Raw genomic sequence first — 14,110 nt, 5'->3', positions numbered from 1 at the left:
GCGGCCTTTCCCCCCTCCCGCCTGGCCAATCGCCGGCCGCGCCGCCGCTCCCTCCGCCCCGCCCCTCCGCCCCTCGGGTCGCGGGCGCGCGGCGCTGACGCGGCCCCGCCGGCGGCGGCTCCGGGGCGGGGCAGGGGCGGTGGCGGGGCCGCCGTCGCGCGCAGGCGCGCGCGGGCGCTCGGTTAGGTGCGCGCGGTGCCGCGGGTGCCCTCGCGCCCCTCCGGTGCCGCCGCGCGCGCGATGAACTGGCTGTTCCCGCTCGCCAAGGGCGGCGCCGCCCCCGCCGCGCCGCCCGCGCGCACCGGCCTCCAGCAGCAGCGGCAGCGCCAGGTCGAGTCCCTGCGCGCCGCGCACGCCTCGTGAGTGGCCGCGGCGGGCGCGGGGGCGGGGGCGGGAGGGCCGCACTGTGCCGCCCGTCCCGGGGCCGCGGTGGGGCCGCGCTGTGTCGGGAGGGTGTCGTGTGTCCCTGTGCGCACACACGGGGACCCGGCTGCGCCCCGTCCCCTGCCCCTGAGGCCTGGCTGTGTCCTCGCGGCCGTGTGGGTAAACAGGGCACCCGAGCCGGCGGCGCTGCAGCCCGGACCGGCCCAACCCCGCGCTGTCCCGGGGCCGAAGGGTCCCGCAGGGCGGGAATGCGGTGCCGCGGGGTCCTCGCCGGAGGACAGTGGGATGTGGGCCCCCGTCTGGGAAGAAGAATTTGGAAACTGAAAGTCAAATAGGCTGTCGGGGAGGCGTCCCCGCTGGCTTTGGTGTCGCCTGGCCGGGTGATCGGGCGCAGGTCGCCGTGCCTGATTTCACCGGAAAGCCTGCTAATGGGTTGTAATGCCTTCAAAGAGATGCGACTACGTGTTGGGATAAAACCTCTCTGGAAGCTGCTTGTAATAGTGTAATTCATTAAAAGTTGAGACTAAAACACAGAGCAACAAGGAGTTGTGTCTCACAGTGGCCTGCCAGTAGTGGCGCAGCAATCCTGCTGACTTTACAAACTATTTTTTCTGGTCTTGAGTGCTACTTGCTAAAAATTGGCTGCCCTTTAAGAACTGGTTTTGTTTAGATGGTCAGAAAAGGCCAGTTGTTTTTATTCCTGTTCAACATCCACAATTTTTAAAGCAAAATGCTTTACTTTGTCCTGAGGTTCTCCGTCTTGGCAGTATGCTGCCCTGTTTTGCCTAGTCTTTTAAAACTCCTTACATTTTAAAAGGAGGTGTGCATTTCATACATTTGAAGTTATATTTACAGTGAAGTAAGCATTCTACAGACATGCATCTTCCTAGGATTTCTGTAGAACTGGAATGGTAGATGCCTCCAAAATAATTCAGGAAAAGGACAGAGAATGTTTCCTGTCACATCAGACTGTCTCTAGGAGTGCAGAAGATACTACATTTCCAAGTTCAGTAAGTGTAGATCAGTTTTTGAATTACCACACAGGAGGCATAAATATGACAGTATTTGAAGTATTCTTGCTTGTATAAACTTAAGTCTCTTCAGAGCCAATTTCACAAATATTTTTGAGACAGTTCACTTTTCTAAGGAACTGCCCCTGTGGACATGCAGGAGCTTAGTTAACTTACAAGTTTTTGTTGGGCTGGCCTTACTTGGCTTTTTGTTTATACCGCTTTTTTTTAATCTGGCAGTGAGATGAGCTCATCCTGAATTAAGTTCCCCAAAAAGGTGATCAGTTTTTGTCAGTCTGCTTGCTGAACTGGTTTGCTACTGTTTGTGCAGGCACCATCTCAAGCACAGGCAGAGAGGGAATGGATGCTGTAGCCAGGAATTGAGGTGGGGGGTAGGGACATGGTAGCTGCCTGAACATCATTCATTTATGAGTATCCTTGTTGCTCCTCACCAAAATGCTCAAAGTTCTTGGTATGGTGTAGTTAACTAAGTTAGTCAAGTTTGGTTTGTGTTGTCTTAGGTCATAAAAACTCAGGCATGTGTGGTCTTAATTTCAGTAAACCAGCTAGCTTTCCTTAACACAGTCCCTCGCAGGTTTGGAGCTTGAAATAAAACCTTTGTATTTGAAAAAGAGTTTTCTTATATTTGCTGTTGTTCTAGACAAAGTTAAGAATGCATCATTTTTCCAGTGTACTCATCCCACTTGGGGAAGGGGCAACTAAGGTTATTAGTTGAAGGTTTTTCCTAGGCAGAGTTATAACAATTTGAACAGTTCAGTGAGGTTCTGGCTTTCTTGGTCTTCCTCCCTGTTTCCATAGGTTGTGCACATGAGTGGAGCATAATTATATACCCTTCTCAAAAGGATTTTGCAGGAGGCTAATGAAAAGTCTGACAGATGATTACAGGGCAGGAATGTGCGTGAGAGATTCCAGGGAGAATCCTTCAGTTAAGAATGAGAAGGTGCAGATACTGGTGTGTGGTATAACAGAGTAGAACCCTTGATTTGAATTCTGTGCTGAAGATATTTGATATTTTCTTCAAAAAGCATGTGATTTCACAGGGAAAGAGCACATACCGAGTTCTCTATGAGAGGAATAAGATCAGGCTGCAGAAAGCAAGGTTCATAGCCAAGTTAGTGTCTTACTCCCTTTTGTTCCCCAAGCTCTTAAAGATGTAGTTTTAAATTCTATGCCCCAGTAGTGCTTTGGAAGAACACAAAACACTCCTAGCACTACTCTTAACACATCTTTGCAGGTAATGTGTTTTGGGTTTTTTGAGAAAGGACTTCTATGGAGTGTATGGAGTACACTCTGGCAGTGGATGGAGGAGCATTTCTGAAGTTGGATCAAAAGATGCTTTCTGGGAACACCATCTGCCATTATTTGCCACTGGAGCTGTGTTCCCTTCCTTGTATTAAGTGAGCCTTAGGTGACAGAGAAGAATATTATTAACCAGGTACAAGCAGGAAAAATACATGGAAGAGCAATTAGTCTGCTTTTACAGTTTGCTTTGATTCAGGCATTACAAGATGAAGCTAATTTTCTGCCCTTCTATCTCTCTTACTCTCAGCTTAGATATGTTCGTCCTGTCTAGAAATTCTGCTTCTAAGTCTTCTCCACCTCCTCCACATTCTCTGGGATGCTGTCTTTCAAAACAGTCTTCCTGTGCATAGAAATTGTAGAATGCTTTGAGTATTGAAATCAACTCCCTATTAATGCAGCTAATTTCAAGGTTTTTCGCAGTAATTTAACCTCTTGCAGAAAAAACAAATTTGGATTCGGCCTTACCAGATCTTGTAAGGTGCATTGGTACTTTCAGGGGGTCTGGGTCTTGAGTGTCATTGGAGCTTTACATTGTTGCAAGTAGCTCTCCTCCAGATAATTCTTGAGAGTACTTGTGCAAGTGCATTGAGCTTGGTGCACATAGTGAAAACTACTGTTAAATACTAGGCTAAAGTATTAAGGAAGAATGCCTAGTCTAATAAACGTGCTACATATTGGTCTGAAGGCAGTGTTGCAGAGCAATACTTAGTTGTGAACCTCATATAATGCCTTGGCAAAGTAAATGTTTAATCAGATAAAATTAAGAATATTAAAAACACTGATGTGTCAAATTAAGCCAGTAAGGGGAGAAAGATAAAAGATAGAGATTGTTGTCAGAAGAGTGAGTAGTGTGATTTCTTCTACTATAGTTCCTTTGCTTGTGACCATGTATGAGGTTTAAAAGTTAAATCTACTATTTTTGTGCTTTAATCTTAATATTCAATATAGAATACTGAAGACTGTTAACTTATTCCAGCATTTTCAATTTTGTTCTTACAGGGCTTTTCAAAACCTAACTGTGTACAAATGTCTGAGGTCATGCTTGTTTCTTTTAGACTTTTAGCTGTTATGTTGACCATGAAATGGATGCTAACAATTTCTTCTTTGACAGCATTGCAGAAATCCAGAAAGATGTGGAGTATCGACTGCCATTCACTGTAAACAACTTGACAATTAATATTAACATGTAAGTAGAGTGAGCTGTGTCTATGCACATCTTGAAAATTGAAATTGTTCTAAAAGAAAAAAAAGCAGTAATAGAATATAAATGGCTCCCCGCACATAATTAATTTCAGGAACCATAACCTGGATTTGTATTAGTGGTTATAGTGATCTGAGTGAAACTGGTTCTGTACAAGATACAGATGTTCACCTGAGAGCAAAATCATATTTTGCTGTGCTCAGTTCCTAAGATAGCTGTGTGATTTCAGTTGAAGGTAGCTAGGGGAAAATGCTTGAGGGTTTCTGATAACTTTGATTCCCTACCACTGAAAATAAACTGGATTGGTAACTTACTGGTCTGCTGTAACTCCAGACTCTTACCCTGGTGAAGCGTCTGGATTATAACTTCAGTGATTTATTGGAATATTTCCTGTGAATTTCCTTTGCGGGGATGCTTTTGGTCTGGCAAATATTGATAGTATTCTGTTTGCAAGTCTTTTATTACTTTGGCCTGCTGAGTTGGCCTGATATTCTTACAGGTTATGCTGCACTGTATTTGTAGTAATAACATTTGTAGTGAAAAATGTTCTTGTTATGCTACAGCTTCTTTGTTGTACCTCAGTCGGTCAGAGCATGGTGCTCTTAAGTGCATGGTGCCTGTATGGGCCATGCACTTAAGAGCTGGACTCAGTGATCCTTGTGGGTCCCTTTCAACTCAGAATATTCTGTGATAATTGCTCCTTTGTTGTACTACAATTTTACCCAGTAAATGCTCTCTTCAGTTTTGTGGAAGTCTGGTATTCCAGTCTGTTGGACTTCTAATTTTGTAACTGAATAATGCTTTTGTGTGCTTCATTCATTGTGAACTTCTCCATAACTGTTCTCATAGGAAAGTTTATGTAATTGAAGTACTTTTTCTTTTCATAAGAAGCCTTCTTATGCAAACTTTATCATGGGATGTCACGGTAGTAATAATTATTCTTGTATTTGCAGTTTGCTTCCACCTCAATTTCCTCAGGAAAAGCCAGTCATCAGTGTTTTCCCACCTGTGAGACATCATTTAATGGACAAGCAGGGAGTGTATGTGACCGGTCCATTAATAAGTAATGTATGTATAATTTGTAGCTTCACACAGATCTACTGTTAATAGCAATTTTAATAAATGTCACACTAGATTATTGTTAATCCTCCTGGTAAAAAAGATTAGTATAGATCCTAATCTCTTTGAAACTGTATTTAGGGGGCCTGAAAACAGAAATTCAGAAGTGTTCAGTATACTCCTAGTTACTCTTACTGATATCATTACTGACTTGACTATTCCATATATCTAAAACTGTTTTAAGTTATGAAGGCTTAGAAAGTTACCAACACTTTTTTGTTGTTGTTATTATTATTAATTGCACAGTTCCTCCAACTACTTTCCAGTGTATTCCAAATAAAGGAGAGGGATGCTTTAAGATGGTTTTGTAACGTAGTTCTTTCTGGCCTAATCCTATTAGAATGGCATCAAGGTTTTAGCTCAAATATTCAGGATTTTAATATGCTGTTCTTTTTGTCAACAAGAATGTGCTAGTTTTTTGGAGTGAATCGAGGTTCTGACTCTGTCAGAATGCAGTTAATGCCTTTGTCTTCATATATATTTTTTTTTTTCCTCTTCTCTTATTTTCACAAATGTAACGTGGTAACTAAAGTGGGGTTTTTCGGTTGTTCAATAGAAATGTGGTACTTCATTGATTCTCCACTGATAATGGAACATACAAAAGAATTTTAGTTTCTGTTCAATTCTGGTGGCTTTATCACTTTATTTGGAGCCTGTATATACACAATTAGCATTAACTGGTATGTCTGAAATAGCTTTTCAGCACTGTCACATGGGTATAATAAACAATGAAGTTCAGCACATTTTGGAACTCTTGGATTCCACACATAATTTTTCTTCTTCATTGGGTTTTGTTTTGTGTTTTTACCAGTTTACAATGCATTCAGATCTTGGAAAAATTATTCAAAGTTTACTGGATGAGTTTTGGAAGAATCCTCCAGTTCTAGCTCCTAGCTCAACATCATTTCCATAGTAAGTTATCTATAAACATAATAAACGGAACTATGTCTATTAATTTTTTTAAGAGACTAAACCAATTATAAGGAGTGCAGGGACAGGAGTAATGTAATGGATATATTGGAAGAATTAGATTCCCTGTCCTTGCAAAATTTCATGTGCATGCTTGATGACCTGATTGTTTTGAGAAGGGACACTAGATTTCATCAGACTTACTGTATCAACATGCCTGATGTAACTTTATATCTGTTTTCTTGAAAAAGAAACTTTTACATTTTCATATGAAATCTGGAATTTGCCGTACCTCATGATCTGAGCAGCTGTGGTTTTTCATATTGTGTTCGTAATCTCCCAGGCTTAGGGCAGTTTCTGTTGCACCATATGCAGCAGAAATTGTGTGATTTAAAGAATTGTATTAAATACACAAAAGTGACCTGAGGTGTTCGAACTGCATCAGGACAATGGTAGTTCTCATGGTTTACAGTGATACACAGTTTAGATGCAGCTGTGGTTGTGAATTTAAAAAGAATCATTCATGTTATTTAGAAATAATTACATGTGTGTTGCCCAAGCTGTTAAATGCTATACCGTAAATAAGAACTAATATATGACATAGATGCTTTTCTCACAACTTTAGGATGGAAGCAATTTAAAATTATGCTCTCATAAATTTTTGAGAAGTAGTTTTCTCATAATTAAGAGTGTAAGTGTGTATTTGGCTGCTCTACAAGAGTGTGGATTAATGGAGTTCTATACTATATTGCAGTATAAGACAGAAAGACTATGTTGGAAGTAAATGAGAACAGAAAATACAAAGTTAGTTTATGGTCATTTGAAGATTCATTCTTACGTCTTATATGGGGTCTGGTAATTATAACTCAAATGATAAGAAACGTGCTTTAAGCAGTTGGTTGCTCATGGTCGTGGTTTTGTTTATTTTCAGCCTTTTCAACAAACCAGCTGGAATGCCTCCTTTTGCTCCTCAGGGGTTTCCATTTCTCCCTCCATATCCACCTCAAGAAACAAGCAGAACAATGGCAGCCATGCCTGTTTCTGAATCAGTTTCTTCAAGCTACACTACAGACAAGCCTGCTGCTCCCTCCTATGGCTTGATTGCTGATCTGCCACTGCCTGTTCCGACAGCAGAAGCGGTGCTTCAGGTCTGTGTGCTGAGTTTTGCTGCTTAAGCTGTCAGACACTGGGTATAAGTTCCCTTGAGGACACATAGGGCATTGCTGTAAAACTCAAGGAAGCACGTGAGTGACTGCACTTCACTGTTTTGCTGGTGCTAGGAAAACATAACTGTCATTTTGGCTTTGATGAAAAGTTTTTTAGAACTTGAAGTCAAGAGCAACAAGTTTGTCTGAGTTTCAGTGAAACTAGTGTTATGCTAAAGATCTTTGATTCTTAGGGGGTTTTGTCTTGGAGCTGCACTCCCTCGTAGTGCAGCTGTAGCTGTATCTCCAACCACAGAAAATGTTTTTTTCTCTCTTTCCTGCTCAGAGCCTATTAGGTGAGGGCAATGTGCAATCTCAAGCCTTTATATGTAGAGTTTTATCTTGCATGTTTATATTCAAGCTCCCTATTGCTGATGAACTCTGGAAGGAATTCTATTTTTAATAAAACTTTGTATCTAAATGTTTAGTCTTTAATCAAATCATGTTTATAGAAACAAGTTTTCTTAGGCTTGGAAGGCACTTTTCTGGCTTTGTAGAGTTTAAGTTTTCTACATTCTATGTAGACAACTGTTTTTTCCTTGTCTAAAACATTTCTTTTCTGAGGGATTATAGTTTTAAAAACCACATGAAAGAGATCAAAATGTCAATCTCCTTCTGTGTTCTCACTTCCTTGAGTTTTACGATTCCTGTGTATTTCCTCAGTCATCCAGCTGTTTTCAAATGAAGGACATGGCAGAACAGAATTATTTTCCTCCAAAACTGACTCGTCTTTTACGACATGCCACCCCAAACATCTTCAAGCATTTTGTTGCATTGGTTGAGTTGTCTTCTGTTCAGAGACAAGTGCTACTGCTTCTTACTGCTTTTCCTGCTTTTCTTGTTGCTGGCAAATATTCATCTTCAGTTCTTGATTAGTCGAGTTAAATATAAAGAAATTGCTCTTCAAAAGCTTACTAAGCATTTCTAAACTTTGATTCAGGTTGGCCAGAACGGATTTACATACAAGATGCCTGATGTCCCTGATACCTTTCCAGAGCTCTCAGAACTAAGGTAAATTTTCAGAAGGTAGCTGAACTTTACATAGTTACTAAAAGGCAATTATTGCTGGTCTGTATCTGATTTTTGTCAGAAGTCTGTACACATCACTGAAAGGGTTTTGTAGAAATGATGAACAGGGGAACTACCATATACCAAAATATTGGAGTCAGAAAATAATCCAGCCTTGTATACAAATGTGCTGGTTTAGGGTTTTGTTGGCGGGAACAGTACTTGATTCAACACCAGGAAAAAGAGTATTTATTTTTTTTGTTTTCTAGCTATCGGTGTTTTGCTGTTTTCTGAGGCCTTGCCAGGGGCTTAGTTTCTAGTAATTCAATGAGCTTAACTTTTGAAGGAGAAAATAGGACAACTTGAGGCTGGTTCACAAAGTACATTCTCTTAAACTCCAAAGGACCGTAGTGCAAGGTAAACGGTGAACTGTTTTGTGGGCAGCTCAGCATGTTCAGGGGGGCCTGGGTGAGACAAATCCAGGTGGTAAGTGTGCCAGCTGTGCCAATGCAAATCACTGCTACATCTAAATACTTTTTACACATACTACACAAATACTTTCATCACCTTGTCATTATTCAAACAAACTGTATTAGGTATTATTCCCAGCAGCTTGCTCGGATCTAATGAGACAGCTTCCTAGGTCAGTTATGTGGGGTAGAATAGGTTACAATTCACTATTAACTCCTTCAGATCTCACATCTTTCTGGTGGTGTCATAGTTAAGCAATTGAAAACTCTGTCCTCTCAACTGGGGTGGTTTTTTTCTTTTCTTTTGACACCTTCCAAAGAGCCTGTTTAGTTTAGCTGGACTGAGCTGTAATTCTAGCAGCATCCTTATTACATAACAGCAAGTTAAGATTTTTGCAGGGAAGTGTAATTTGTTTAAACAAAACATTTTAATCAGGCCTGGTCCTTTCATGAAGACTGGATTGAAATGCCGTAATTCTTCTGTTGGTAGCTGAGTTGAATGACAATGATATTGAAGCTGTTCTGAATAGTTCTGTTTGTATACGTGGTGAGGTTTTGGTAGCTGGGGGGCTTTTTGAGTGGCCTCTGTGAGAAAGCGTCGGGAGCTGCCCCTGTGCCAGGCACAGCTGGTTTGGCAGCAAACACACTGCAGGATAGCTGTCTGTTAGTGAAGCAGGTACTGCCTCTGAAAACATCTTAGAAAGAGCAGAGGCAGTGAGGATTGAGGGGAGGAATGGAAAAGCGTGATAATCTGCAAATACCAAGGTCAGAGAAGAAGGGGGAGAAGGAGGTGCTCCAAGTGCCAGAGCAGTTACTTTTCTGCAGCCCACAGAAGTTTTGGAAAAGACCACAGTAGAACAGGTATTTTAAAAATGTACCCTGTAGCTGTGAGAGGATGTTGCTGATGTTGCTGGAGCAGTTATCCACACTGCAGTCCAGGAAAGACCCCATACTGGAGCAGGCAGATACATCCTGAAGGAAACTGCAGCCAGGTATTACCCAGACTGGAGTAGTCTCTCCTGCCCGGAACTGATTGCAATCTGTGGAGCAGGGGTAAAGTGAGAAGGAAGGAGAAGCAGAGATGAACTGTTAGGGACTGACTGCTAGACCTGCAATTCCCCCTTGCCCCAAGGAGCAGGAGGCAGGGGGAGGTAGTGTTGGGAATGAAGGAATGAACTTGAGCCTGAGGAAAAACTGAGCAAAGGGTTGTAGTTTTTGCCTTTCTTGCTCACCATCCAACTCTTACTGTAATTGACAATAAATTCAGTTAAATTTTTCCAAGTGTGTTTTGTGTGTGATTGTAATTGGTAAGTGACCTCACTGTTTTTATCTCAACCCCTGAAATTTTCCTCCATAGCCTTTTGAGGAGGGGGACTGGGAGAGCAGCTGGGTGGGCATCTGGCAGCTGGACACAGTCAACCCACTATAGTAGCATTATGGGAAGTAAGGCTTGAAATGGGAGATACTTTCTAACATGCTGCTTTTTAAATTCGCTGCTGCACATAGTAGAGCCCACAGTCCAGGAGAAATGGGAGAAATAAGTTGTGGTCAAGTGTCGTATTCGTAAAGTCAAAAAAAACCCCTTAAACTTTGGTAGAAATTAATTATTTTACATGTGGTGTTTTCTGTTAGATTTAAATCTACTTTCTTTCTGTTTGAATACAGTATATCACAGCTGACCAGTATGAATGAGCAAGAGGAGGTGTTACTGGAACAGTTTGTGACTCTTCCACAACTGAAGCAAGTCATTACTGATAGAGATGAGTTAGTGAAAAGCATTGAAGAGTTGGCAAGTAAGCTGTCAAAATGTTAACATGTGTGACTGTGTTCTGTGAACTAAATCCTTTAAAAAAAAGTAGTAATGGTGATTTTATTTTCCAGAAAAAAACTTGTTGCTGGAGCCTAGTCTCGAGGCAAAAAGACAGACGGTGTTGGATAAAGTAAGTGAACAATAAAGTCATCTTCAGATATATTAGTGGTAATATCTAGGGCTTTTTCAAGGTGACAGTGTTCTTTTTCTTCTTCCTTCCAGTATGAGCAACTCACGCAAATGAAAGCAGCCTTTGAAAAAAAGATGCAAAGACAGCATGAACTTAGTGAGGTATAATTCCTATATGTCAACCTTTAAGAATATTTCGGTAAATCTGAACTTTTGATTTGCATCTTTAACCATTAAGAATATTCTTTTGGTTAAACTGATTTAATATGAAGTAGATATAAGTATTTCATGCAGTATGAAAAAAGTGTGATGATGTACCAAAAAGTTGAAAGCAAAACAATGGATTTTTTTGGCTGGGTTGTTGTTTTTTTTACTGTTACAATAGAAGCAAAGTTGGAAGAAAAGAGTGATGTTCATCTAGAGCTGTTTAGTACAATCTGGTCCAAACCAGTTTTAAGAATAGGATAATTTTTAAAGAAGACTTGTTCAATTAATGCTACTCATTTAACATAATGAGCTTGTAAAACTGTACCAGATGAAAGTGCTCAGTAACTTCAGAAACATAAATTCTGCACTTCACTGGGCATACTTACTTCGGGCAATATGTTGTATGTACTGTCAAACCTTGCACATTCTACAGCACAAATAGGGTAAAGCTATTACTTCAGAAAGTATTGGGGGAGAATAATTTCTTGGTATGTTTACCAGGGTATTTATTAGAAGATGTAACTTATAATAAACCACTTTCTGCACTAAAATCTTCATAATTTGCAAGACTCATCACCTGAGAATGCAACAGTCTATTAAATTAGCATGCATAGCACCTGAATTTCAGAATGCCCACAAAATAACAAAAAAAACCCCCAAAAAGTTTCATGACAGCAAACCAAATGATTTCATAGATGATCTACATGTATTAGAGGTTTCCTCACTTGAAAATCAGAACAGTCGGACTCGAATGCCTCCTTAGACTTTAAAGTGGGCAGAGGTAGTTGACATTGATAAACCTTCTATTTTTGGAAGAAACCACTTAAGAACAGGACATAATATCCCACTGCTGTATTCTTTTTTCTAAGTTAGATTTGCTGATTCAATTTAATGATGGATAGGAGGCTGAGAGTTGAGGAGTAGCGGCTGAATTTTTCTGCTTTTTTTCCCATATATGCTATAGCTTCATGTATTGATGTTTGCTGTGCACTATGTGGTATCTCCTGCTCTCTTTCCTTCAATTTTCCAGTATTTTTACTTGTACCATGAGTGAATTTTAGTCATCTTTTATTAGAGCAAACTCTCCATATTTTGGACAAGATTAATTTAACAGGAAATTTTTGATTACATTCTGATTACATTTTACAGTACATAAGTAAAATATTTTTCATAGAGTAGATGAAGGTTAGGCCAAGCATCTAAAATCTATAAATACCTTAATTTTGCAGTTCTGGCTCTGTACAGACTCCTACTGGATGTGAATCATGTCCTGATTAACTGCCCAGACATATTAGAGAAAAATTAATGACATTGTATGCAATAAACAGAAGGAAGGTTTGAGGTTTGTAAGAACAGAAAAATTAGTATACTGGTTTAGATTAGCAGCCCATCTGCTTCTTCAGTAGGTGCCTTTTGCTTTCCTGTCTTCTTCTCCACAATCATTTCAAGGGTATTTAAAAGCTGAACAGTAAGTGCTTTTTTACCTTTTTATACTTTTCAGGTTCACAACTGATTTTCAAAAGTAGATCCTATTTATTGAAGACACTTGAAATGTTAGTTCTACTCAGAAATCATGCACTTGAGAACTTGTCAGATTTCCAGGCTGGATGTTTTCTACAGTGTAGGGTAAAAGTTGAAAAACTTTATTCATTTGTGTGAATGACTGTGTATCAAGACCTAAACTAGCAACACTTCTCTCACACTGAAGCTTTTCTAGTTTAACAAGCTATGCTGTTTCTTGGAGATGGAGCTTCATCTGGTTACTTAGGCTTTTACGTAGTAAATAGTGCTCTATACACACGTTCCATATTTATATAGTCATTTATCTTCTTGGAAATGTAAGTTTTAATGGACAGATTAATATTACGTTGGGCTTCTTATTTTTTTAGAGTTGCAGTCCAAGTGCTCTGCAGGCCAGACTTAAAGTAGCTGCTCATGAAGCCGAAGAGGAGTCTGACACTATTGCAGAAGACTTCTTGGAAGGCAAAACAGAGATAGATGACTTTCTTAGTAGTTTCATGGAAAAGAGAACGGTATGTAATATACAAATAGTTCTAATCCAAGACATGTACAACACACAGGGAATAAGTTAGGCCTTTTTTTTTAAGAGTTTGAGCAGTCCTGTAATTCAGAACAGTGCTTTAGTGAGCTTTGACAGAAGGAAAAAATATCCTTAAATGGCTTCGGTCTATTTAGACTATAATCTGTATGCTAAAGGCACATATTTTTAAGACAGGAGTGCAAAGGTCTCCTATGTTAGACCTTATTCATGTGTTGTTGCAGATATTTTTGTGCCAGTTTCTTCTCTATCTTGGATAGATACAGGGGAAGATAGCCACATGCTAAATTTCAAATTTGGAATGTTGACATAAACTGACATGTTGCATTAAACAACCTTCCTACATTAAAACAGTGTTTATTTATGAAACTTCTTAAACAAATTCTGTTGATGGCTATCATCAAATAAGTAACTGAGGTTCAAAACCCACCATTCTTGCTCATGCTGTGACAAAACTTGCCGAGTAGTCTGCCTTTCTTTAAAGATGTCCAATAAATGCATTTTATAACATTGGAAACAATCCTCTTGTAAGCACTTTTGGATGGAATAATGTTATCAATATAGACTGTTTCTCAGCCCGAAGCTTGGAAGGGAGGTAGGCCAGGCGGGTTTTCTTTTTTTAAATAGCCTGTAAAGTAGCTAAATCATTAAGGAGAAACTGCTGTATGCATTATAAAAAATTGCATTTAGAATTCAGTCTTGTGTGTCTTGTTTCATAGCTCTGCCACTGCAGACGAGCCAAAGAGGAAAAACTTCAACAGGCAATAGCAATGCACAGCCAATTTCATGCTCCGCTATAGGTACACTTCGTTTTTTAAACAATTTACGTTATTGTTACACACTTGGTAACTGCAAATGGATTTGTTACAGTGCTTAGTGTTCTAATAACACTTTCTGTGGAAATCAAGTATGTCCTGCATCTGTTGTTACTTGTATTTAAAACATAACTTCTGGAGAAATTAAGATATCTAATTATGGAAATTTGTCTTTACAGATTTCCTGCAAACTACACCTGGCAAGAGAACGAATGAAAAACCCAATAAAGCACACTTTTTAATAACTATTATTTGCAAATAAGCATTTCATCTTATCTGGTTGTATTTATAGAAGAGATTGTATACAGAGTTGGGATGGTTTTTGTACAAATTAGAATGTCTCTTTATATTCTCATTGTACTCAAGAATCCTTCTATTGCAATCTTTGCATTAATTTCTTGTATTTATTGTTCATAGTTACAATATTTAAGTTCCCTGCTGCTATACTCCATTATTCAGAG

General features: G+C 39.8%; 1 protein-coding gene across 2 annotated transcripts; it reads left to right on the top strand.

The window, feature by feature from the left end:
* The first annotated feature begins 139 nt into the window (after positions 1-139).
* Positions 140-13,897, top strand: VPS37A (VPS37A subunit of ESCRT-I). 2 transcript variants are annotated; one of them, XM_082282670.1, is made up of 12 exons: positions 140-359; positions 3,829-3,903; positions 4,872-4,986; positions 5,849-5,949; positions 6,878-7,094; positions 8,092-8,162; positions 10,295-10,422; positions 10,511-10,569; positions 10,662-10,730; positions 12,665-12,808; positions 13,554-13,634; positions 13,829-13,897. In XM_082282670.1, the coding sequence occupies exons 1-11, from the start codon at positions 241-243 to the stop codon at positions 13,632-13,634; spliced, it is 1,179 nt and encodes a 392-aa protein (XP_082138796.1). In that variant the 5' UTR covers positions 140-240; the 3' UTR covers positions 13,829-13,897. The 2 variants fall into 2 exon arrangements, with proteins under 2 accessions (XP_082138796.1, XP_082138797.1); XM_082282671.1 differs by lacking the exon at positions 10,662-10,730.
* Positions 13,898-14,110: the final 213 nt, after the last annotated feature.

Source organism: Coloeus monedula, assembly GCF_965178545.1.
Source record: "Coloeus monedula genome assembly, chromosome: 5".
Taxonomy (NCBI): Eukaryota; Metazoa; Chordata; class Aves; order Passeriformes; family Corvidae; genus Coloeus; species Coloeus monedula.
Note: the sequence above shows the minus strand (reverse complement) of the source record. Positions and strands in the feature narration are given on the sequence as shown.

Excerpts from the sequence above, each read along its gene's own strand:
- VPS37A (XM_082282670.1), top strand. The coding sequence starts at position 241 with ATGAACTGGCTGTTCCCGCTCGCCAAGGGCGGCGCCGCCCCCGCCGCG. Across the intron at positions 5,950-6,877 it reads AGCTCAACATCATTTCCATA|CCTTTTCAACAAACCAGCTG; the intron begins GTAAGTTATCTA and ends GTTTATTTTCAG. Across the intron at positions 7,095-8,091 it reads CAGCAGAAGCGGTGCTTCAG|GTTGGCCAGAACGGATTTAC; the intron begins GTCTGTGTGCTG and ends ACTTTGATTCAG.